The following is a 25670-nucleotide window of genomic DNA, read 5'->3' as shown; positions in this document are numbered from 1 at the left end:
AACTTTCTTTAAGTAATGGTGTAGCATGACCATGACCACCTTATTTTCTTTATCTCCAACTTTTCATGTCTGGTCAATTGACCAGTTACAGCAAAGCTGAAATCTTCATTAGAGCAAAAAGGAGGTGTAAATCCATTGTATTGTATTTAGTAAAACAAAGGAAATGATGCAAGAGGAAACAGCTCTGTTCCTCTGGTCTTCTGTCCCACACAGATAAGCCAAGGATTTGCTAATTTTATAAGTAGGCAGGAAGAATGACGACAAAGTTTCCGTCTCTGCAAACAAAAAATGAAGCAGCCTGCCTGAGAAAAAGTGTTTCTGAGTGCTATCCTTCTCTCGGATTTGACCGCATGTGATTTGCCTTTCTGTTCATTTGCACCATGGCCGCAAATGAAAACGATGCCATTTTGGAAATATTAAAAACATTCGATATTGGTGAGTTTCTTTGTATGTTTGAGCAAAATTTTAATGAATTCATCTTTAGGTATTAAATAGGAACTGAAATAGCTTCAGTCTCACCGTAATCAATATCTTCTAATCAGGTTCTGTTTTTGGCAACATTCATTTAAAGCTCAATCATGTTTGTTTATTCAGAGGAGCTGATCCTGGCTTTCTGCTTATCAATGCTTATTGGTCTGCTGATTGGAATCCTAATTTTCATCCTCCTAACATGGATCTCCAGACACAGAGCTTCAGTGAGGATTAGCACACGTCCCAATCAATCATCTGGAGCTGCTGGATTACGCAACCTCCAGGGCCAGCTGGGCAGCTACAGGAGTAATGACTTCAATCTGAACAGTGACAGCACAAGCAGAGCCGGGTTAACCCTTCAGAGACAGACATCTGTTGACCCTAATGAACTGCTCGGACGCAGCCCCAGTTTTCAAGCATCCACCTTTCGACCACCGCGGAAAAAGGGCAGTGATGAAAAGGAAGATGAGAATCAAAGAGCTTTGCTTCATGACACCACTGCCATTGACTCTGTGACAGATCCTTATAATATGGCCCAATCAGAATCATTCTGGTTAGGGAAAGGCAGTCTGAGAGGCTTCCTTCCTACACAGACTCCTCCACCTGCATATGACAGTGTTATTCATATCTTTCAAGAAACTCACACCTGATTTCATATGACTGTATGTGCATTGGTGTTATTTTGTGCATGCACATTCATGCTGGTGATTACGGCTATGTTCTATGTTTCTGCAGGATGATGTTTATGTTTCTGAAGCATGAGGTTTTCCCCAATCTTGCTGTGTAGCTCTTTAACCATCGATGTGCCAACTAATGCAGGACTGATCATAATTGTATATATTCTGTTGCATGCAAACCTAATTCAGACATTATGTAAATATGAAAGAATACAATCATGCAACAAATAACTGTGTGCAAAATGCTTTCAATAGCATAAAATTTCGAATGAATCATAAATAAACTAGTTTAATGACCACAGCCATTTTAGGGGACTTGTGCATAAATTTCTGCTTGAGAAGGATAAAGAGGTGTTGGATACATTATGTGCAGATTTCTCAGCTGCAAGTCAGTATGTAGAACAAGCATCATGTCTGACGGATCTTTCCGTGTCCCCGGCTGGGATATCTCATTAGCCTGGATAAGGTAGGACAACCGTGAAAACCCACTTCCCATCAGCAGACTCTCCCTGCCCATTGCAGTGCTAATTCCAACATGCTCCCTCTAGATGGGGTTGCCCGTCACGTGGTCTCTCATACGTCGTTTCGTCAGAGCGCGGGTTGCCTTCACCACATTCTGAAACTCCTCATTCGTCGGGTTGTTTTTTTTTCTTTTCGCTCCAGCGTGCTTTTTTCCTTCAACGATTATTTTCGTCCTTCTCATGTTTAATCCTCAGATAATTTACTGAGCACTTGGCAACCCGTTAAGGCGCATTGAAAGCGATTTGGAAAAGGTGAGTTTGCCTGTAAATGTATCGGGGATTATAACAATATTCTATATACCGTGATGAAACGCTTATATATATTTTTTTTTTCCCAGCTGCATTGTTTTACTGAGTGCTCTGTAGAAGAAGTGAATATCCCGTGTTGGAAATGTAGTCCGATTAAATCGGCCCCGAACGGTAGTAGCTGTCGGCCGCAAATGAATCTGAATTTAAAAGCAATCGTTTGTAGCCGTTAATAACCGTTATCTAACACACCGATCAAGTATAACGGGGCTCATTCGTGGGTCGGTGGAAACACAATGCACTCTACAGATACTGAATTGTAGGCCTTACATAGTCGTGTGTTGTTATAAATATAGCATATACCCACAGATTAGCAGTTGAGGTAGGGTACTCTGTGTAAGAAAAAAATAGGAATGTTTTCGTAGCATGAGAAATTATTATTTTTTTAAACACGAAAGGGCACACTGGGTATGTCATTAAAATGCAGTGATCATCGCATCCCTGTTGCCATGACGGCTGTGAAGTAGACTGCCCTCATCCTTCATCTGCTCCGCTTCTACACGCTCACACAGCCCGTTTTGTGCTGTCGACATTTGTGGCCTTCTATTAAATCAGCGTTAAAATACCTCAAGTCGACTGTAATGCCGAATAAAACAATGGGGATTTTATTTATTTATTTATTTATTTATTTTATTTTTTAACAGCCGTTCGTGTGTGACACGAAAGCGAGCGAACCTTCCGTGAAATAAGGGCTCCGTGTCATGGAGCGAACTTAAGCCTGTTTTTTTTTATTTTTTTTTTCTTTCAGGAGAAAAACGTGATATGAGCGAGAGAGAGACTACACCACACCACAGGTGCCACACGCCTTTGTTCTAACGTCCTCCTCGTTCACTCATTTTTCCCCACAGAAAACCCGGACTGTCGAAGAGAAATCTAATTCAGAGGACTCACTCCCTTGTTTCGAGAGACGATCTGTTACTTCTTTTATATATATATTTTATTTATTTATTTATTTATTTATTTATTTATTTAGTTTTTACAAACAATCAAATCATCCGTACAGCTGATGAAATCGATTATGATGGCCTGATATTTCATAACATTAATCAGAAAAACGTCTCTGAGAGTAGAATAAGTGTAGAATCCTCAGGTGCTGCAACACATTTCTTAATCACCAACAAAATGGAAGACTCCATCAAATACGAGATTCGGACTAATAATGTCCAGGGACTATGAAGAGGTGAGTTGATCCTGCTCACTGCTTACATTTTACTACAATGTCCACAGATGTTTTCTTACACTGTTGCTTTCTTATCAGCTTATCATTAGGTTACGATATATTATCAGTATATTGTACACACACACATATATATCAGTCAGTATCGGTTGGTTGCACTGACGAGGATTAGATTAAACAGAGCAAATCTTTAGTTGTAGTCTCGAGCAGCTTCGTAAACCTTTTGCAGTCAGGGACACATTTAGCTGTAAAATGAATTCAGACCACCTCGGTACAATTTATTTATTTAATGGGGGGGGGGGCAGAAATGTTTCAATTCTGAACATTATTTTTAGTCTTACTTGTGTTTGAGCTATTGGGGTTTGTTATTAAACACCTTCAATTCATGGGACCAGACAAATAAGCTAATAAGAATAAAAACCCAATAAATATTATAGATTTCATCAGCGTGGTGTGTGTTTAAATTGCAAAAATCATGGACATCTGGTCTGTTTCCCCAGACCCCACTTTGAGAACCCTGGTCTTGGAGTATCCCCTGTCCTGCACATTTGACTGTTTTCCCTGATCCATCACATCCACCTCAACTCAGGAAGGCATTTTAATCAGCTCATTAGTTGAATCAGGTGTGTTTGAACAGGGAAAACTCTCAAATGTGCAGGACAGATGGTACTCCAGAACCAGGGTTAGGAACCTTTGACCTAGAGGGTACAGAATAATGTGTGTATAATATGCTTTACTGTTTATAGGGAGTAGGACACTGTTTTGGACACTAGATCTGGTTTTTGAGATCAAGACCCTTGAATAGATACTTGTTTCTTCTTTTTTAACATAAAACTTGCATCGGGAAACTCTCTTTATAAATGAAAATTCAACCCACACAAGTTAATGAATCTCCGATAAATTAAGTTTAAAGTTAAAAAGGAACAGGATCAGAATGAATCTGGATAAATAGCAGCTTTGATTAAATCTTTGATGTTGCAGCAGAACCTATATTAAATGTTGACAATAGGCAACACATCTTTCCTCTTTCCTTTCCTCTATAGCCTGGCAATTCAGTAGGGATGTTGGCAGCAGTGGAACATGGTCCTGTCCTCTGCAGTGACTCCAACATCCTCTGCCTCTCATGGAAAGGAAGGGTTCCCAAAAGTGAGAAGGAAAAGCCGGTGTGCAGGAGACGCTACTATGAGGAAGGCTGGCTGGCCACCGGAAATGCGAGGGGCGTTGTTGGAGTGACTTTCACTTCCAGTCACTGCAGGAGGGACAGGAATACTCCACAGAGAATTAATTTCAATTTAAGAGGCCACAACAGTGAGGTTTGCATTTCATATTTGCCTTTGACAAATCTGCCTCATTATATTTTGGAAGGTAATGTATTGGTAATTTAACAGTGATATATTTTAGAACATAAATATGAATGACTAGCTATTGCATAAAGGCCATAGTATTTCATGTATATACAATGGATATAAACCATCTACACACCCTTGTTAAAGTTGCAGGTTTTTATAATGTAAAAATAAAAACATTATTTATAATGTTTAAGAAAGATAAATCATGTCAGATCTGTTCCACCTTTAATGTAATATAGCAACCAACAAAATTCAAGGGGGGAAAAAAAACAATTAAAAATTCTTTGGGGGAAAAAAAATAAAAATCCTACAATAAGCTGGTTGCATAAGTGTGCACACTCTTTTATAACATGGCATGTGGCTGTGCTCAGAATTAACCGATCACCTAAAAATTCATTTTCAGAAGCAATTGTCATACACCTGTCATCAATTAAATAATTCTGATTAACCCCCAATAAAGATGTTTCTGTAGGATCTTCTTGGTTTTAGCCAACTGCTGATCATGGTCCCCAAAGATTTTACAAGGCATGTACAAGAACTCATTGTCAAAAGAGATCGATCAGGAGAGGTGTAAAAAAAAAATCCAACACATTAGATGTACCATGGAACACTGTGAAAGTCAGCAAGTCGATTGATTCCTCCAAAATTGACGAAAGGACAAGATGAAAACTTATCAGGGAGACTGCCAAGAGACCTACAGCAACAATAAATGATCTGCAGGAATATCTGGAATTTCTTGTCACTCAATGTATGTGACAACAGTCTCTCATATTCTTTACATGTCTGGGCTATGGCTAGGGTGGATATTTTTGCCACCTAAATCAGCCCAAGCCATGTGATAAAATGTGTTAACTTTTTGGACATAATTCTACAAGATATGTTTGGCACAAAATCCAGACAGCTTATTACCCAAAAATGCCATACCTGCTGTGAAACACGGTGGTGGCGGCATCATGCGATGGGGCTGCTTCTGTTCGGCTGGGACTCCAGTCAGGATAGATGGAATTATGGATAGCTCCAAATACCAGTCTGTTTTGGCAAAAAACCTGCAGACTTCTGTTAGACACTTGAAGATCAAGACTCATTTCACCTTCCAGCATGATAATGACCAAAAGCACAAATACAAGTCAATAAAGTAATGGCTTCAGAAGAAGATGATCAAAATTTTGGAATGGCTGAGTCAAAGACCGATCTAAACCCTATTGAAAACTTGTAGAATGACTTGAAGAAGGCTGTGCACAGAAGATCCCCTAACAAGTCGATGGATCCAGAGCATTTTGCAAGGAAGCATAGAATAAAATTGCCCAAGATGTGCTAGGTTGGTAGACTATTACTCAAAAAGACTATCGTAAGAAAAAGGTGCTTTAACATTAGTATTAGTTAAGGAGTGTGGGGGGGGATTACTAGTTAATGTGGGATTATTACCACGTGGTTTCACTTGAATTTTGTTGGTTGCTATATGATATTGCTCATGTGGTGGCTCAGTGGTTAAAGGCTCTGGGTTACTGATCAGAAGGTCAGGAGTTCAAGCCCCAGCATTGCCAAGCTACCACTGTTGGGCCCTTGGGCTCAGTTGTATAAATGAGATAGATGTAAGTTGCTCTGGATAAGGGCGTCTGCCAAAAATGCCGTAAATGTTAAAAGTGTAAAAGAATCTGTCATGATTCATCTTGGTTTCATTTTTTACATCACAATAAACTTCCATTTTAACAGGGGTGTGTAGACTTTTTACATCCACTGTATGTAGTCAGTAATTTCATTAAAACAATAATGTGAGAGCTAACCGTGTCTACGCAGGTTGTCCTTGTCCGCTGGAATGAGCCGTTTCAAAAGCTTGCTACGTGTGACATGGAAGGGGGGATATTTGTGTGGATACAGTATGAGGGCCGATGGTCTGTGGAGCTGGTTAATGATCGGGGAGCTCAGGTACTGTATTAGATCACAATCCTGCTCTTTGTGTCAGTTTAAACACCATGATTACATGGCAGTGACAATTGTATATACTATAAAATGTCACAAAAAAAGGAATTATTTTGTTTTGTCGCTATGGGCATTCATAAGTTTGGAATGTATTAATGTTTTGGTGTGTCTGTAGGTAAGTGACTTTACCTGGTCCCATGATGGAACTCAGGCCCTGATTGCCTACAGAGATGGCTTCGTCTTGGTGGGCTCAGTCAGTGGGCAGAGGCACTGGTCATCTGAGATCAACCTTGAGAGCCAAATCACCTGTGGAATATGGACCCCTGATGACCAACAGGTAATCCATTAGAGATAATACGTGACATGTGTGAATCAATTTGGTACCTGTTTGGTGTTGCAGATGATGATGATGATACATCACTGTATGTACACAGGTGTTGTTTGGAACAGCAGATGGGCAAGTAATTGTAATGGACTGTCATGGTCGGATGCTTGCTCATGTTCTACTCCATGAGTCAGATGGCATTGTGGGCATGTCCTGGAACTGCCCTGACTTTCTGGTGGAAGACAGCACTGAGAGTGATACAGACTCTGATGACAATGGCCCAAGTCAAGGTAACAGTCTGCCATATTACAGTGATTACAAAATACATTGCATTCCATCAGTATTTTTGCTGATATTCATAACTGATCTGCCTGGTGGATTTTATCTGTCACTGATCCCTCTGAACCTGTCTTTGAAGCACGTAATGTGAAGCCCATTCTCACAGTAAGCTTCATATCTGGAGACATAAGTCTAATGAACAACTATGATGACCTTTCCCCTAACATTATCCACTCAGGACTAAAAGGTAAAAGACCATGCTATGTCACATTTATTGTAATTTGTGTGAACAATGGCCCCCGCTTGCTAAAATTGATATGTTTCTGTTCTACAGATGTGGAGGTGCAGTGGTGCTCTCAGGGAGACTTGTTAGCTGTAGCTGGAATGGAGAGACATGGGTTGCCTTCTGACTCAGCCTGTTCCTCCATGATGAGAAATGCCCTAGTCAAGTTCTACAATGTTCAAGGAGAACATATATATACTTTAGAAACTCCTGCGCAGGTCAATTTTCAGTCATTTATCATTGAACATGTCTCATTCTATATACTGATTAATTAACAAACTCTGATTAAAAAATATATATATGAACAACATATAGACACAAAATACAGATAATACAAACAAACTAATAAATAATATTCACTGTGTAAAAATCCCTGGTGGATCAGTGTGCAAATGCTCTGGGCTGTTCTAATTTCAGAGGCCCATCACCACTATATGCTGGGGCCACAGGGACTCACGGTTATTTCTGGCTTGTGGGCCAGCACTGTATGTTGTACGGGTTGAGCACAGGGTGGCCAGCCTCCAGTTGCTGTGTCAGCAGGGCATAGCCAGTGCCCTAAAAGAGGAGAGAGATGTGAGCAAACTGAACATGCCATCTCTCCTCTGTTCCTACGTTACTAGTGCATTCATACCAACTATCAAGGTAAGCAATAATGTATGCTCTATCCCACCATAAATGAATTATCTATAGTGACACCAAGTAAGAATAATTCAATACTGATCTGCATCTTCCATCTACAGCCTCCTATTCCTGATCCAAACAATATTCGTGACTTTGTTAGCTACCCCACAGTGGGAAATGAGAGATTGCATTGTACAATGAAGCGTGCTGAAGAGAATCCGGAGGCAGGAGGGCCGTGCTATACGCTCTATTTGGAGCACTTGGGGGGTCTGGTGCCTATACTTAAAGGCCGACGTATCAGCAAACTGCGTCCAGAGTTTGTTATAATGGACCCCAAAATGGACAGTAAGACAGGTAGAGTTTACATATTTAATCACTGTTTTTTTAGTGTGTCATGGATGGTGATGGATGTTCTCTAATCATTACTGATGCAGAATGGCTGCTTTTTCAAAGCTAACATATTATTTTGTTATTATATTTCAGACGAGGTCTGTGTGAACGGTATGTTATCCTTCATGACTGATAGCTGCAACTGCTCTGACTCTAGTGACATTGAACTGAGTGATGAATGGGTCGAAAGGAAGTCACCTAAACTTTCTAGAGGAAACAGGTCTCCCAAACTTCCAAGGTAAAGGGCTGTGATTACAGCCACTGAATAGTCAATCAAATAAAAATCAATTAGTATAATTCTAAGAGACAGGATAATATAAAGTACAGTATGTTAATTTTACAGTTTTACCATTTTTGTAGAAAAGAACAAAGTGTTAATTTTCCCCATGTATGGAGACACTTTGGGCACCCTGTAGTATTGTTTAATATTATTTGATTATTGCAAAAGTCTATATTCTGAACCACTAGTAAACAAGGACACGATTAGTGTTTAAAAATGAAGTTTATATATCATGAAATATACAGTATATTTTCCTCATTTTTCTGTTTTGTTAACTAGAATCAATATGGAATCAAGAAAGTCTCCCAAGCTTGCCCAAACATCCCAAGAATTGTCCAGGTCTCCAAGATTACCAAAGAAAGCTACTATACGATCCCCAAGTCTCACTCGCAGGGAGTTTCCAGTAGATGGAATGAGTGAGGTATTAAAAGTTAGGTTTTTGGAAATTGTAACTACATAACTTCATAGATCACAACTACACTTTTACACCCATAATTATGTTTTCCTTTCAGCATAATTATCTGGCTCAAGTCACCTCTAACATTTGGGGTACAAAGTTTAAGATTGTGGGACTTGCTTCTTTTTTGCCAGCAAATTTGGGTGCAGGTATGAAATTTCTCTCAAAACATTTTGTTTTCTGTATTGCTCTGCTCACAGTACAGTGCATAAGTGACAGTGTATTATATGTACTTTTTATTTTTATTATGCCTGTTACAGTTATCTATAAAACCAGTTTGTTGCACTTGCAACCACGTCAGATGACGATCTATCTACCAGAGGTCCGTAAAATTTCCCTTGACTTCATGAGCCTACCGGTCTTCAATCCCAATGTGTTTAGCGAAGATGAAGATGATTTACCAGGTAAACATTTATAGAATACATTTAAAATATGAATAATTAAATGTCTGTGAGTGTGACATATTAATCTAGTGGTACCATTTTTTTTTTTTTTGTTTTAGTCATGGGCCCTTCAGGGGTGTCAGGCGATAATCCCCCCTGCACAGTTAATATTCCCATTGCTCCTATACATAGTCCTGCTCAAGCCATGTCTCCTACACAGAGCATAGGACTTGTTCAGTCTCTCTTAGCAAATCAGAATATTCAGCTTGATGTCCTGACCAATCCCACAGCCACAGCAGCTGCTGCTGCTGCAGCAGCAGCAAAGGCAGCAGTTCCTGATCATAGTGCAGACAATGTGACAGCACAGTACACTGTGCCATCAAGATACTCCAGTCCTGGACAGGTTATCTTTAGTGGCCTTGAAATGGGTAACCTGAGTTTGAGTGGAGCACTCCCACCACCACCACATCATTTGCCACCACAACCTCATCAGCAACAACGTCAGCAACAACAGCAACAAGAAGATCATCATCAAACATCAAAACATCAGCAGCAGACACAAACACAACAGCAGCATTTGAAGTTACAACTGCACCAACAAGCACAGCAACAGCACCAACAACCATTGCAACATCATCAACAACACCTGCAGCACCAACAACAATTGCAAACCCAGCATCATCAGCAAATTCAACAGCACATACAACAGCAGCACCAACAACAAATGCAACAGCATCATCATCAAATACAGCAGCAGCAGCTACAGCAACATCATCAGCAAATGCAACAGCAGCAAATGCAACAGCAGCAATTGCAACAGCAAATACATCAGCAGCAAGTCCAACACCACCATCAGCAAATGCAACAGCAGCAGCATCAGATGCACCTCCAGCACGAGCAAATGCAGCAGCAGCAACAACAAATTCGCCAACAGATTCAAGAAATGAGACAGCAGCAGCAACAGCTTCAGCAACAGCATCAGCAAATGCAGCAGCAACATCAACAGATGCAAAGACAACATCAACAAATGCAGCAGCAGCTCAAGATGCAAATAACCTTACCACCTCCTCCTTCAAGTTATGCCCCAATTTCCATGCATCAGCTCCAGATGATGCCTGCAATTCCTCACCCAGACCAACCACCAGAAAGAGCAGAGCAAACACACACACTGAAAGTCCCTTCTAGACCACAGTCTTTTATTGAAAATGACAACTCTTTTGAAATTCAAATGCGTAAAATGAATCCTCCACCGCCATACCCTGGCACAGTGGTATCTGCTGCAGCAGCAGGTCCCCCAGTCCAGCCAGGTCTAATTGGTAACAGTGAGAATGCTAACACAGACCAGTGCCTATCTAAGGATGAGTTCTCTCTTCACCCAGTGAGCATCCAGTATCCGACACCTCTTGGTTATGAAAGGATAACAACTTTTGATAGCAGTGGAAATGTAGAGGAGGTGTGTCGCCCACGGAGACGTCTTATACGAAACCAGAATGCCTATGGCTTGCAAGGAATGGGCAGTTCAGCTACATTGAAAGTTACCTCATCTGAAAATAAGAAGGTCCAACTTCCTTATAGCTCAGCAACTCTCAGTCGCCTTTCTGTGCCTCGATATTCCATACCAAGTGGAGATCCTCCACCATACCCAGACCCTGCTAATCAGATCAATGTCAATAGGAGTCCTACACAAAGGATTGACAGCAGTCTTATCCATGCTACTCTGCGACGGGATCGCAGAGAAAATGCTCTGAAGGTTCCTCAAATGGTGGATACAGCGAGGACTCTACCAACCAAATCTAAAGTTAATGGTGCCCTTGCACTTTCTTACCAGCCCAGGATCCCTACAGCTTTGTACACTTGCACTCAATGCAGCAGTAACAGCAGCAGCACAAGTGTAAGTGTCAGTGGTGGTGGAAGCAATAGCAGCGGCATTGCGGGGGGGACTGTAGTGCGGCAGGATTTTCCCCCTGGCAAAGGGGCACAACACAGTACTATAATTGTGCACTCTAAAAGTGCTTCAACTCTGGCTTCACAATCATCCTACAACCTACTCAGCCCTGTTGACAATAGTAGAGACAGGACTGTATACATCAACTCTGCCTTTACTGAAGATGAGACTCTAAACCAGCAGTGCCACATGGAAAAATCAATGCGCCATTTAACTCTTGGAGATGTCAATTTAACAGTGAAGCGGCCACCACCTTACCAGTGGGATTCTCCTGCTTCAGACCAAATATGGATGGCCCAGGATCAAAATATGCTGACTAGCCCACCAGGACCTCACAAACCACCCCATCTTTTACTCAGCCAAGCACAGCACTTAGACATAACTCGACTACCTTTTGTTCTCTCAACAAAACCTCCCTCTAGTCCCAGTTCTATGACCCTGCCCTCGACTTATCAGATTTCCCTTTCACCTTTCCCCCCTGGTGTGGGCCACGGTGGTCCTCAGTTTCAGACATTGCAAAGTACTCCACAGCCATGTGGCCCCAGTGACATGGTAACATCAATTCCATTCAGCCAACAGGATCCAGCTCTTGTTTTGCCCCCTGGTTATGCAAATAATCTGGCCAGTCTACCCTGTTGCCCACTCCCACCCATGTATCCTGGGGCCAGCTCATGCACCAACCTTCAGCTTCATCCAATGGCCTTGCATCCCTGGAGCACGTACAGTGCTTGCCCTCCCATGCAGGACCACTCAGCAACTTTACCAAGTAAAATGCATCAGAGTTTGGAGAAGCCCATTCTCTCACCCCCACCACCTCCGCCTCCTCCACCACCACCGCCACCCCCTCCTCCCCCCCTCCCGCCTCCTCCTCCGCCAGCTGAACTTATGGCTCACCAAAGTACCTCAGAGGTTTTAGCTGACTCTGGTGAGAGTTTTCAGGAACAGTCCTCACTTACCGAGAGTCCAATACAACAGGGGTCAGACAGGTTCAGCAAAAAAAGTCGTAAGAGACTCGATAGCAGGGCAGAGGAGGCAGGCATGTCAAATGTTTCTGAGAGTAAATCAAAAAAGGAAGGCCGTGCTTTGGCTGACTTCAATTCTCTCATTGCTAGCCCCAGGCTTGGTGGCAGAGAGAAAAAGAAGCCTAAAGGACAGAAGGAGCAACTGAACAAGGCCAAAAAGCTGAGCAGGACAACAAATGAATTCCAAGACAGCTCTGAAAGTGAACCTGAACTTTTCATTAGTGGCGATGAACTAATGAATCAAAGCCAGAGCAGCAAGAAAGGTTGGAAGAGCAAACGCAGCCTGCGCACAGCAAATGAACTGGAGGAGATTAAGTGCCGCAAGGCAAATGAGAGAGAAGATCGGAGCCTTGGCAGTCAGGGCTTTGTGTATGTCATGGCCAACAAACAGCCGTTATGGAATGAAGCCACTCAAGTCTACCAACTTGACTTTGGTGGAAGAGTGACACAGGAATCAGCCAAAAATTTTCAGATTGAGCTGGATGGACGACAAGTAAGGCTCTATTTTTCCTCATTTTCTTTGTCTTTATTGTGTTTTTACTACAGTTTCAGGTTGTTGGGTTTTTGGGGTTTTTTCAGTTTTCAGAAATATGTGATTTTTATAGGCAACCTGAACTCAAAACAGATTTTTACTTACCTTTTCACATATTGTGTGTACATGATTCATCTGTTTCAGTCAGTCATCACATTTTTGCCTACATAGCAAATGAAAAAAGAAAAAAACGTAAGGGTACAGTGGCTCTGTCTTTTCAAATTCTGAATGACTATGACCTCATGTGGGTAGCCTGTAAAAGCTCATGTCATATGTGTTCTCTGGCCTTTCTCATTAACCCAAGTGACTAAGGTCTCCCAGCAGTACTCCACTTACTTGTAGAACCACAGTTACTTGCATAATCATTTTTTGTACTTCCTTACATAACCTACCAGGGTGGCTTCCTTCAGAACTATTGGAGACTGCATAGAAGTTGCCACAAGTGTACATAACACATCTTGAAAGTGCACCACGTCATAAAAAAAAAACAGACAGCACTCATAAATAATGCAGATACCATTGCTCAGTTAAATAAAAATGTTATGTAAAACCCTTCACCTGCAATCAAGTATGCCTATAAAATCACGTCCTTTACCCAATGAGTTAGTCTGGCACTAGAGCCTCTTTATGGTGCTCCCCATGGCACAGAAATAGCTGGTCACTGGTGGCAGACACTTCCACATACTGCTTTAGAGATTTCCCTGGACATGGAATTTTCGCCAACTTTCCAAAAACTCTAAAAACATTGTTCCTGGTGCAAGGTAAGGGGTTCCTGCAAGGCATTACACATCATAGTAAGAAAGCCTTCTATTTGTTTGCATACAATCAGTGTGTAGATGGAACACACACACACACAGGAGTTTCTCTCAAGTGGCACAAAAGAAAAGTGTTACCACCAGGAAATCACAAGTTCCTGTTCTGAAGATGCCATCCATGGTTGTGAGCCCAAGAGATCAAAACTGGCCTTACTGTCTGGACGGATGGGATGGCGCGTTTTCATTGACTTTGGAGGTTCTAAAGCAGTAGGCAAACACTTGTGGACACCCAGGGCACTAGAGCTAACCCACAGTGAAGGGCCCTGAACTGCTATGTCACTTAGCTGATGTGAAATTGGAGGAATGGCAGTTGTTCAATAGCAGTTGAAATGTGGAAATATGTCTTTCAGGTCTATGATTACAACCAATCATGTTTGTTCACCACATTACATTACATTTAAGTATTATGTATGGCATATGCAACAGAAATTGTTTCAAAATACATTTCTTCAATTTCTTCTTTAGAAGAGGATTCTTTGAGAAAGGGGTCGATTCCACCTCCTTTTTTCTTTTTTTTTTTCTTTTTTTTTTTGGAACCAGAACATATTTTGAAAATAACACAGCCAGCCAGTCTTGCCTGTCTCTATTACCTGTTTTTGTAGTAGGCATTTAATCTGTTATGCTCTATGCTTGTAGCACTTTGTCCATAGTGCCACACAACACTATATTTTACCGTATTTGAATCCACTTCCCCAACTCCACGCAAGAGGAGAATGGGAAAGATGACAAATGTGATGAAGCAGGAGCTTTTATATGCTACCCATGTGGGGTTATAGTTACAAGGTGACGACTTTATTTGTACTCAGTTAGAAAAATCAGTCAAATTAGTAAAAATTTACATTTTTCACAAGATCTTTAAATCTTGATAGATAATATTTCAGCCATACATTATTTCCCATTCAAAAAGAAGTGGGCTTGTTTTTTTTGTTTTTTTTCTTTTTTCCAAAGCATTATTAAATGTTAAGCACATTAAGCACTGTCAGTTTTGCTATGATTAACTTTGATCTCCTTTTACAGGTGATGCAGTTTGGCAGAATCGATGGTAATGCGTACATCCTGGATTTTCAGTATCCGTTCTCAGCTGTGCAAGCATTTGCTGTTGCGTTGGCCAATGTCACTCAGAGGCTTAAATAAAGGACAGTAATGGCCATTACACAATTTGCTGATTATATGTTGTGAATAACAATGGACAACGCGCTCTGTTGCCAATAAAAATGGTACTGCTTGTGTTGGGCCAGGGTGTAAAGGTAACAGTCGGAGGAACGTTGTCAGAAACATTGCATACTTGAGAGTGAAAAAGGTACAGAATGGTTGAAATAATCATTCTTTTGTTAATGGTTGTGGAAGAAGACAGAAGAGAAATAGAAAGAATGCAAGACCAGTGCTTGATTAAAGCTAGTAAAGATCAGTTCCTAGTTTTGATTTTTCTTTGTGTGTGTATATGTTTCATAACATTAATATATGAAAGGCTAAACAATGATTTGCATGCAAACCTATGCCAATTTAGTTACCCTGTGATGATGGGAATCCCTTACTGAGGATTTATTTTGCTGCAGGTTGTTTTCGAAGTGTGAGTGGTAATATGAATTTTAAAATTATGTATTAAGGGGGATAATGCCATGAGTGAAAATATTTTTGAATTTTTTTTAATGTTCTATCTATTGTATCTCATTTATATGTGGTGTAACATGAATCAGGCATTAGTACTATTAACTTCAACATCTCATTGCAATGAATGCTTTCATTGTTAATTGATTTGTTGACTTTTTATGACTCTTATTTTATTATCACCCTTTGTAATGGCAGCAGTTTTCTATCACTATAAACCTCTTAAATAGATGTTGGTCATGAACCAGGCGGTGTTAAATAATATATGAATCATTGTAATGTGTAGATTTGTAAAATAATACCACCCATTTCATTACATCTCACCACATGAACATGTGGGTTTCACTTAGATATGGGACAATATGTTCACAGTTTGGTCTGTTAATTTTACCACAAAGTTCTTACAGTCTAAATGTGTATGATTCATTTGGCATTGTAGAAAGCAGACCTGGCATAGTTTTGATAGAGGCACTATCACTTGGAGGATAATAGAATTGAATATAAAACTAAATTATGGCTATAGCGATGGATGCGATACATATTTTCCAATTGGTGTTTTTTTTTTTTGTTTGTTTGTTTTTTTTAGGTTTGTAGAAGAAATATTTTAATTCTATATTCAATGTGATTTACTTTTCATGACTTTAGTATTTCTATATGAGATTTGGTCTGGCATTTTATCTTCACCCTTATAGGAGCTAAGGTCAAGATTTGTTTATGTAGCAGTGCTGGGGTACCACACCGTCACAGTCGGGACAAAATCCAACTGGCCCTACATATGTTGACTCAAATCATTAAATATCTGTTTATTGTATTTTATATATACATATATATATATATATATATATATATATATAATATATATAAACATGCCTCTGCTTTCTTATATCATTTGAGCTGTTATGTTGATTTTTATATTTTGGATGTAAGTTAAACATTTGCAGAGAGTATCTGTGTTGACAGACGATGGTTAATATGATTATTCTCCTGTTTTTTGGTGTATAAGCTTTGATGATTTGCAAATTGAGCAATTTCTAATCTGTTACACTAGAGTATACAGGCCCAGTTTGAATTGTGTGGAATGTGAGGCTTTAACTGTGCTAATGCTTTACTATTGTAATGTACAATAAACCATGATGAGCTTGTAATATTAACTTAGCTTTCTCATGCATTAGAACATGTGTGGTAGGCTATGAAAAAGCATAAGCCTATAAGTGAACAGAACAAGTCACTCAGTTGAAGACAAATGTTCAGTGATTTAGGTCACGTATGCCTGTTTGCTATTGGAATTATTTATGTTTGCTGTATGGTATATGCTGCCATACCATACATCATGACTGAAGAGTACTAGGATGTACAGTGTGGAGTACACACCCTTAGACTCAGGAAGAGCTTGTTGTTAATTAGCTGGTTTGTTCCAATTTAATACCAGCCACATTGAAGGAGGACTGTCCATGGCAGTGATTTTGTTTCTTAAGTGAATTGATGAAAATTAATTTATTCAAAAGGGTTATTTTCAAAACCCAGGCAAATCCAGTAGACGCTTTGTTCCTGAGATCCTGCAGCAGGTGAGCTTATCTATAAATATCACCGAAATGCATGTAAGCCTAAGAAACACTGATTACATTGTACCAAAAATTAATAAAACGGCTGAAATTAGTGCTGCAGGAAATAATCAAGTCATCACAACCATATACAATGTGCACTACACGGTGAGATGAAATTGCGTTTTCCTGGACCCAAGGTGTAAGATACATGTATGACGTACACAGTGCTGACAGGACATGAACAAAGGAAGCATGCAGGGAGTATGGGAAACAGTGAGGGTGGGTACAAAGAAGGGCAGCAGAGCATAAATACATGACAATAAGACATTAAACACCGGGTCCAAAGATGCAACTTTGTTTATGGTTAAAAAGTGTCTGCAGCAATCCTGAGCTGAACAACATTTACATGAACCGCAGATAACATGCATTTATAGCTTTGTTGTACGAAACTGGAGAAACCTTGTTCACTGCTTAGTCCAGATGCTCAGTGTTAAAAGTCATAATGCTGTATGAACATCAGCAGCCTAGCTGCGTTAAGATTAAGACAAAAACAGTGCACAAGACATGGTTTTCTAGGACTGTGTCAAAAATGACATATACCTATACAAACTACATATGAACTAATTATATGTCCTGTATTACACATCGCACACATGAACGTTACATACGACCCGTAGACCGACAAAGGTTCTTGCAAATGAATTTAGAATCTGTGTCCTGTGCTCCAATAACAGAGAGCTAGTCTCTGTTATTCCAATAAGGAGCAAAATAGAGCAATAAACTGCTGAGCCATGTACACTCACTGAACACTTTATTAGGAACACTTGTACACCTTCTCATTCATGCAATTATCTATCAGCCAATCATGTGGTAGCAGTGCAATGCATAAAATCATGCAGATATGAAGGTTTGATGTGTTGTTCATTCTGAAATGCTTTTCTGCTCACCACAGTTGTAAAGAGTGGTGACTGGTCATTCTTCTCTGATCTCTCGCATCAGCAAGGTGTTTCAGCCTGCAGACCCTCCGCACACGGGATGTTTTTTGTTTTTTGTACCGATAAATTTAATATATCTGCATCAATATAAATCCAGGAGAAATGTTGTGGAAGGACCTGAAGCAAGCAGTTCATATGAGGAAACCCACCAACATTCCAGAGTTGATGCTGTTCTGTACAGAGGAACGTGCTAAAATTCCTCCAAGCCGATGTGCAGGACTGATCAACGCTTACCAGAAACATTTAGGTGCAGTTATTGCTACACAAGGGGATCACACCTGATACTGAAAGCAAAGGTTCACATACTTTCTCCACTCACAGATATGTAATATTGGATCATTTTCCTCAATAAATAAATGACCAAGTATAATATTTTTTGTCTCATTTGTTTAACTGGGTTCTCTTTGTCTACTTTTAGGACTTTGTGAAAATCTGATAATGTTTTAAGTCATATTTATGCAGAAATATAGAACATTCTAAAGTTTTCACAAACATTCAAGCACCACTGTACCTGTGTTTGGTATTTCTTGATTTTAACATTTGAATTGTGCAAGGGAAATGTTCAGCTTTTTATAAAGTTATCCTTGTTAGCTTATATGACACTGTGATGCTGGTTAAAAGTGACAGAAAATATATTTTCAAAAGTTTCCCACTTTAACAATATGCATCATACATCAGGCTATAGGCTATGACTTGGCAAATCTCTCCAAATTATAATGAATGAGAGTCAGGCAAACTGTTTTGACCTTAAATTCATTACAATTCTTTACAATAAATCTTATATTAATAAACACACAAGTTCACAGCATTTGTCCAGTTCATCACATCAACAACACACAAAGCTGGCAAACAGCTCGACCTCATCCTCACACGTAATTGCACCACACACAATCTTCTCATTACTCCTGTCCACACCTCTGACCATTTCTTTATCCAGTTCTCTATTTCTCTCCCCTCACCCCCTTCACTGTCTCCACCCTCTATCTCTTTTCGTCGCAATCTTTGCTCCCTTTCCCCCTCACATTTCTCCTCCGTTGTCACAACCTTACTTCCCTCTTATAGCCACCTCTCCTCACTTGACTTAAACACCGCAACTGACAGGCAATGTCCCACCCTAACATCTTGTCTTGACGGCATCTGCCCCTAACCTCCAGACCTGCTTGCACATCACACTCTAGCCCTTGGCTCTCAGAAGCTCTGTGTAACAACCGGGCCAAACTAAGAGCATCTAAAAGGAAATGGCATAAATCTAACAATCCATGACCTAACCAATTACCAAACACTTCTCTCCTCTTTTTCCAATAACATCTCCATTGCTAAAGCCACATACTACCAAGAGAAGATTGGCAGTTCTCCCAACAACCGCACTCTCTTCAAAATCTTTTCTTCTCTGTCCCCCTCCTCCCACTTCCCCTACATCTCTCACTGCAGATGACTTTGCCACTTTCTTTTCCAACAAGGTTACATCAATCAGGAACCAGTTCTCAACCCCAGACATGCATAGACCGGCTCCTCCTCCATGTAACTCCCAAATGACTTCCTTCTCTCCTCTCTGAGAGACTGATGTCTCTAAACTCCTCCTCTCTAGCCGTCCCACAACCTGTCCTCTTGACCCTATCCCTTCTCACCTTCTTCAGTCCATCTCTCCCACACTATTACCTGCACTCACACACATCTTTAACACATCCCTCTCTACTCGCACATACCCTACCTCATTTAAGCAGGCCCAGGTTACCCCACTGCTTAAAAACCCATCACTTAACCCTGCTGTGGTTGACAACTACAGACCTGTTTCCCTCCTCCCTTTTCTTTCCAAAACTCTTGAAAAAGCCGTTATTAATCAACTCTCCAATTTTCTCACACAGAACAACCTCATGGACACCAAGCAGTCTGGCTTCAAGAACAAATCACTCCACGGAGACTGCTCTGCTTTCCGTCACTGAAGCCTTACGACTAGCAAGAGCAACCTCTAGATCATCTGTCCTCATCCTACTTGACCTCTCTGCTGCTTTCGACACTGTGAATCATCAGATCCTCCTGTCAACTCTCTCCAGACTGGGCATCACCAGAACGGTTCTGTGCTGGGTGGAATCCTATCTCTCAGACAGATCCTTCAAGGTATCATGGAGGGGAGGTATTTATGAAACTCAGCAACTCACAACTGGCGTTCCACAGGGGTCAGTTCTGGGTCCACTGCTCTTTTCTATCTACACTGCATCTCTAGGGCAGGTGATTGAGTCTCATGGCTTCTCATAACATTGCTATGCTGATGACATCCAGCTCTATTTGTCCTTCCAGCCTGACGATCCATCCATTTCTGCACGTATCTCTGCTTGCCTTTTGGAGATCTCGGTCTGGATGAGGGAACACCACCTTAAGCTCAACCTGGCAAAATCTGAGTTTCTCGTCATCCCAGCCTGTCCCTCAATCAACCACAACCTCACTGTACAGCTCGGCTCAACCACACTCAAGCCAACCAGGATGGCCAGGAACCTTGGGGTGATTCTCGATGACAGCTTGATGTTTACAGACCACATCTCAACAACTGCACGGTCCTGTAGGTTCATCCTGTACAACATCAAGAAAATCAGACCCTACCTCACCGAACAGGCTACACAGATACTAGTCCAGGCTCTTGTTATCTCAAAACTGGACTACTGCCACTCACTATTCTCGGGCCTCCCGGCCAGCTCCATCGAACCCCTTCAAATGATTCAGAATGAAGCAGCACGTCTCATCTTCAACCAGCCCAAGAGAACCCATGTCACACCCCTCTTCATCTCCCTACACTGGCTTCCTGTAGCTGCCCACATCAAATTCAAGGCCTTGATGCTCACCTACAAGACCTTGTCTGGAACAGCACCCTCCTAACTCAACTCTCTCCTGAAGACTTACGTTCCCTCATACAATCTGTGATCAATCAACGAACGACGCTTAGCAGTGCCCTACTGGCTCAAGGTCCCTTTCAAGAATATTCAAACTAACTGTTCCTCAGTGGTGGAATGAACTTCCAACCTCAATCCGGACCGCAGAATCTCTCACCATCTTCAAAAAACAGCTAAAGACCCACCTCTTCCGCGAACACCTAACCAACCCATAAAAAAATACATAAATAAATAAAAAATTCTAATAAAATTAAAAAATTTACTCTGGCACTTACACGTCTACTCTGCGCACTTTGCTTCTTCTGGAACTCAATTAACAGATCCTGTATGGTAGCACTACTTATATTGTTTTCTGCTTGATATATCGCTTTGCTTGTATTTTCTCATTCGTAAGTCGCTTTGGATAAAAGCGTCTGCTAAATGAATACATGTAAATGTAAATGTAAATGTCCAGGCAGTGTCTCCTCTTCTACTTCAGTTTTTATTAGCTGTCCGTTTGTGTTTTCCCTTCTCCCAACCCACCTGATCCAGTTACTCAGCTAATTAAAAGCCCTTCCCAGGAAATACACTCGAATGTATCCAGGGCATGGGAACCTGTGATTTAACAAATCAAGAAATTTCCACACGGTGTCATTAAAAAAGAAAAAAGAAAAAAGAGGCGGGTTTGTCGAAATACGGGTGGGAAACATAGTGCTTGCTGTTGTGTTGAGTATTTGCACAGCTTCCCTCAGCAGGAGTTCAGTTCAGACCGGTTCAGTGTGAACTCAGAGAATACTCGACAGTACAGGTATGTAAATGACAAAAAAGTGATTGTTTTTAACCTACACACTAATCTTCCGTTGCTTTCTTTAATTTTAGAAGAAATTAAACGATTACCGAGTGACTCAAAATTTAATAATAATAATAATAATAATAATAATAATAATAATAAAGTCTCGACTTGTTTCTCTTTTCTTCCTACATACTATCTCGGCGTCGCTTTTCCACATTGTGTTTTATTCCACGTTGTCAGACATGTATCTCTCAAAGATGAGTCGACAACAGCTGTTGACTTTAATTGCGATGGCATCCATAAACTTCAGCTCAATGATATGCTACTCAATATTAGGACCCTTTTTTCCACCTGAGGTAAGAGCTCTCTAAAAATTACTTTGTATAATGTCAAATCAATACAGTGAAATTGCGACTGTGAATATCAGCCTAGACCGAAGATTGTAGACTTATTATAGGCTTTTGTGAAATGATTTAAATATGAACTGCTTTTCCTGTAGGCAGAGAGAAAAGGAGTAAGCCAAGCAATAATTGGGTTAATATTTGGATGCTATGCCTTCTTCACTTTGGTTGGATCACTGATCTTGGGGAAATATGTAAGTTGTTCTTCATTTTCAATGTAACACTTTTTATTGCACTGAAAGTTTTGCATAATAGACACTTTTACTAAGCTATGTATACTTGTCATACACTGTCAGGGGGTAAAAGGGGTATTAAACTTGACCTTTCTCTGTTTCTGGGGTGGAACCATCAAGTCTACATCTTTTTTACCTTTTTTTTAATTATTATTTTATTTAAATAAGTATCTTTTACCTTTTATCTTTAAAAAAATGCATCATGTGTACCTTTTTAAAGCTTTACTATAAAAACTAGTACATACCTTTTAAAAATAATAATAATAATTCATGTTCATGAAACAATTTTAAAGGTACACTGTATTAACATTTCCAGGAGTAAGACGCAATAAAAGGTACATAAGCTGTACCCTTGATGGTTCCACCTCAGCAACAAGGAAAGGAAACACTATTTTTCTGAGTGTTCAGGTGTCCTTTGTAGGTGTTCAATTGCTGACTGTAGTCCATCTGCTGCTATGCACATTTTGTCAGCCCTTCTTTACTGCAAAAGAGGCAAAGGGACCACCACATTATCTAGTCCTCCATTACCATAAAAAAGGCTGTTGGCTTTTTTTTTCCATTTTTTTTTTTTTAAATAAATGAACTGTTTCTCAGCCCAGCAATAACTCCATGGTGTTTAAAAATCCCAGCAGTGCTGCTTTACCCAAAACACTCGTGCCAGCAGCACACTCAATGTCATGCCTATACATTGTCAGTGTGGTGCAGAGAACTGTCCACCACCTAAATAATATCTGGCCAGCAGTGTTAATTTTTAAAGTGCCCCTATTTGCTGTATTAAAAGTGCCTAGTTTTGTTTTTGAGGTCTCATGCAATAGGTTTACATGCATCCAAGGTCAAAAAACACTTTAATTTTCTCATAATTTACATTGCATCACCTTTTTTCTCAGCGTCACAAACAATTCATTCAAGGATCCGTTCACTCTAAAGTCCTCTTTTCAGAGAGCTTACTCTGCTTTGATTGGTCACATGTCCCAGTTTGCTGTGATTGGTCTACCGTTTACAGCACGTGTCGGAAAGGAAACACCCATTACCATATCTGAATTTCAGCTCAGTAATAATGTTGTCAGTTTTACCTTATCGGTGTGAGCCGAAGTCCGATAGTGATACACATTGGAAGATCGACCGGAGCCACCATCGCAAGCATGAGGAGAACAGGACGTTTCTCAGTGGTAAGTTTGTATGTAGTTACAGGATGCAACCAACTATAGCATTTGAGGGCAGGTCAAAGTACATGCTGTTCGCGAGCAGCCAATGAAGACCAGAGGCGGGGTTTTTGTTATAAACCTACGTAGGTTTGTGCAGAAAGTAAGTCTGGAATTACTGACGACTCATTTCAGGCTGTTCAGAATCGTTTCCTTCTTTTGGGAGACAATAAGTCCATTTGTCGTGCGATTTGATTTTTGAAACGTTGCAGACGTTTTACATTCACAGCTGGCTATATAACACTATGTGAAAGGTAAAATCTGAAAGAGCATAATGGGGCACTTCAAATCGATGGGCATGCCAGAGAGGACTGACAAATTATGCATACCACCAGATAGGAAACTATATGTAACTGAATTCCTACAAAGTGTACCTACAGTATAAAATATGTGCACATTGTAGGTATAAAATATATTTTATTATATATAAAATATATTATGTATGTATATGTATATATGTATATGTTATACCCTTGTAGGAATAAAAAATAAAATTGAGCAGCCAGTGGGTGTAGCTACATTATGGGTGTGCATAGCAAACTGACAACTGAGGCTATGTGTATGTATAAGGCTTGTATATTGCATGTGAACAGTTTTGAAACGTTAAGTTTGTAGTTTGGGCATTTGGTGAATTAAGAGATTCTGATTTAAGATGTAAATGTTTTACAGCCATGCTTTTTGTTTGCACTATAGATTGTCCAAATTGGGGCTAAATGTATGATTATTGCAGGACTGTTAATTTCGGGCTTAAGTACTATAGTCTTTGGGTGAGTGCTGGATTCTTCTCATTAGTCTGTCTGTCAATCTTGTGAAAGTTTTCTCTACTTTGATTATTATTTAACATCACATTTACTATTTATAACATAACATTTCTGTAAAAAATATTTTTTAGACAGGTAAACAAATGTAAGATATACTGTGCTGTATGCCCAAAAGTATGTGGACACTCGACCATCACACCCATGTGTGGGTCTTCCCCAAACTGTTGCCTCAAAGTTGGGTGCACACAATTGTATAAGGTGTTATTGTATGCTGTAGTAATATGATTTCCCTTCACTGGATCTACGAGGCCCAAACATGTACCAGCATGACTATGCCCCTGTGCACAAAGTGAGGTCCATGGAGGAAGACATGGTTTGCCAAGGTTGGTGTATAAGAACTTGAGTGTCCTGCACAGAGCCCTGACCTCAACCCCACTGAACACCTTTGGGATGAACTGGAACACCAACTGTGCCCCTGGCCTTCCTACCCAACATCACTGCCTGACCTCACTAATGCTCTTGTCGCTGCATGGGCAAATCCCCACAGCCACGCTCCAAAACCTAGTGGAAAGCTTTCCCAGAAGAGTGGAGGTTAATATAATATTAAAGGAGGGCTACTTCTGGAATGGGATGTTCAACAAGGACATATGAGTGTGATGGTCAGGTGTGCACAAACTTTCAGACATAGTGTATTACATATGACATTACCATGACTGATATCATTAGAAATCTTTGTTTTTGTCTATTTTTTTTCCTAACAAATGCACAGATTCCTAGACAGAGCTCCTGATGGAACAATCTTCATAGTGCTCTGTTTTGTCATAAGGTCTGTAAATGCACTGGGATTTGCTGGTGCTGTAACATCCTCTTTTGCTGTGTCAGCAAAAGTGTTTCCCGAAAGTATAGCAACAATTCTGGTGAGTTTTAGTCAACATGTTTTTCCAAAACAGCCATGGTATTTAGAAGATAACTGTGCCCTGTCTTGCATAGACAATAGTGCCATTTAAGCTGAAGTTACCCAATTGTATTATTGAACATGTGAAGCATCCCATAGACAAGCCTTAACTAAGATTCTCATGAGATCAAACCATGAGAGGTTAAAGATTTTTGTATTTTGAGTAATAGTAATTTCCAAACAATTATATTTTTCACAGGGCTTTATTGAGATTTTTACAGGACTGGGCCTCATACTTGGACCACCTTTGGGTGGATGGATGTATCAGGAATTTGGATATGAAATTCCATTCATTGCTTTGGGAAGTGTTCTGTTTTTGACCGTTCCCTTAACCATGTGGATTTTACCAAACTTTGGTTGGTATAACTTTTATATTATATTATATTATATTATATTATATATTTATGGATTTTCACATGAGCTATGACAAGCATGTGAACATGGAAAAAAGAAATCATCATCATCATAATAATGATCCTCATCTGTGGCTTATGTGTAATAGGCAGAAATACACTCACTGGTCACTTTAGTAAGAACACCTGAACACTGATTATCAAATGA

At 40.2% G+C, this 25670-nt stretch overlaps 3 protein-coding genes across 5 annotated transcripts in view; all 3 read left to right on the top strand.

The window, feature by feature from the left end:
- The first annotated feature begins 180 nt into the window (after positions 1-180).
- On the top strand, positions 181-1129 carry myct1b (myc target 1b). The gene is made up of 2 exons (XM_053633238.1): positions 181-435; positions 595-1129. The coding sequence occupies exons 1-2, from the start codon at positions 381-383 to the stop codon at positions 1119-1121; spliced, it is 582 nt and encodes a 193-aa protein (XP_053489213.1). The 5' UTR covers positions 181-380; the 3' UTR covers positions 1122-1129.
- A 1937-nt stretch (positions 1130-3066) lies between these two features.
- On the top strand, positions 3067-18221 carry tulp4b (TUB like protein 4b). Of its 2 annotated transcripts, XM_053633236.1 has the most exons (15): positions 3067-3155; positions 4196-4465; positions 6299-6427; positions 6597-6758; positions 6856-7036; positions 7165-7272; positions 7360-7526; positions 7726-7950; positions 8049-8283; positions 8413-8557; positions 8879-9020; positions 9112-9205; positions 9317-9460; positions 9559-12899; positions 14771-18221. In XM_053633236.1, the coding sequence occupies exons 1-15, from the start codon at positions 3135-3137 to the stop codon at positions 14885-14887; spliced, it is 5481 nt and encodes a 1826-aa protein (XP_053489211.1). In that variant the 5' UTR covers positions 3067-3134; the 3' UTR covers positions 14888-18221. The 2 variants fall into 2 exon arrangements, with proteins under 2 accessions (XP_053489211.1, XP_053489210.1); XM_053633235.1 differs by having other exon boundaries at positions 9112-9460.
- Positions 18222-21457: 3236 nt separating this feature from the next.
- slc18b1 (solute carrier family 18 member B1) overlaps positions 21458-25670 on the top strand; it is a 6463-nt gene continuing 2250 nt past the window's right edge. Inside the window, exons 1-6 of one of the 2 annotated variants that reach the window (XM_053633643.1) lie at positions 21458-21572; positions 21798-21913; positions 22061-22152; positions 24087-24160; positions 24924-25071; positions 25309-25465. In XM_053633643.1, coding sequence (XP_053489618.1) covers positions 24111-24160; positions 24924-25071; positions 25309-25465 — 355 coding nt within the window. In that variant the 5' untranslated portion in view covers positions 21458-21572; positions 21798-21913; positions 22061-22152; positions 24087-24110. Of the gene's footprint in view, positions 21573-21797; positions 21914-22056; positions 22153-24086; positions 24161-24923; positions 25072-25308; positions 25466-25670 lie in introns of both variants that reach the window. The other variant, XM_053633642.1, reaches the window with a different exon arrangement.

The sequence above is a fragment of the Ictalurus furcatus genome, chromosome 9, assembly GCF_023375685.1.
Source record: "Ictalurus furcatus strain D&B chromosome 9, Billie_1.0, whole genome shotgun sequence".
Classification (NCBI taxonomy): Eukaryota; Metazoa; Chordata; class Actinopteri; order Siluriformes; family Ictaluridae; genus Ictalurus; species Ictalurus furcatus.
This window is presented reverse-complemented; position numbering and strand designations above follow the sequence as displayed.

Bases quoted from the DNA above. Each gene is read 5' to 3' on its own strand.
- myct1b (XM_053633238.1), top strand. From the start codon at position 381: ATGGCCGCAAATGAAAACGATGCCATTTTGGAAATATTAAAAACATTC. The intron at 436-594 runs GTGAGTTTCTTT...TTGTTTATTCAG, and splicing joins ATTAAAAACATTCGATATTG to AGGAGCTGATCCTGGCTTTC.
- tulp4b (XM_053633235.1), top strand. From the start codon at position 3,135: ATGTCCAGGGACTATGAAGAG. The intron at 4,466-6,298 runs GTTTGCATTTCA...GTGTCTACGCAG, and splicing joins TAAGAGGCCACAACAGTGAG to GTTGTCCTTGTCCGCTGGAA. The intron at 6,428-6,596 runs GTACTGTATTAG...GTGTGTCTGTAG, and splicing joins TTAATGATCGGGGAGCTCAG to GTAAGTGACTTTACCTGGTC.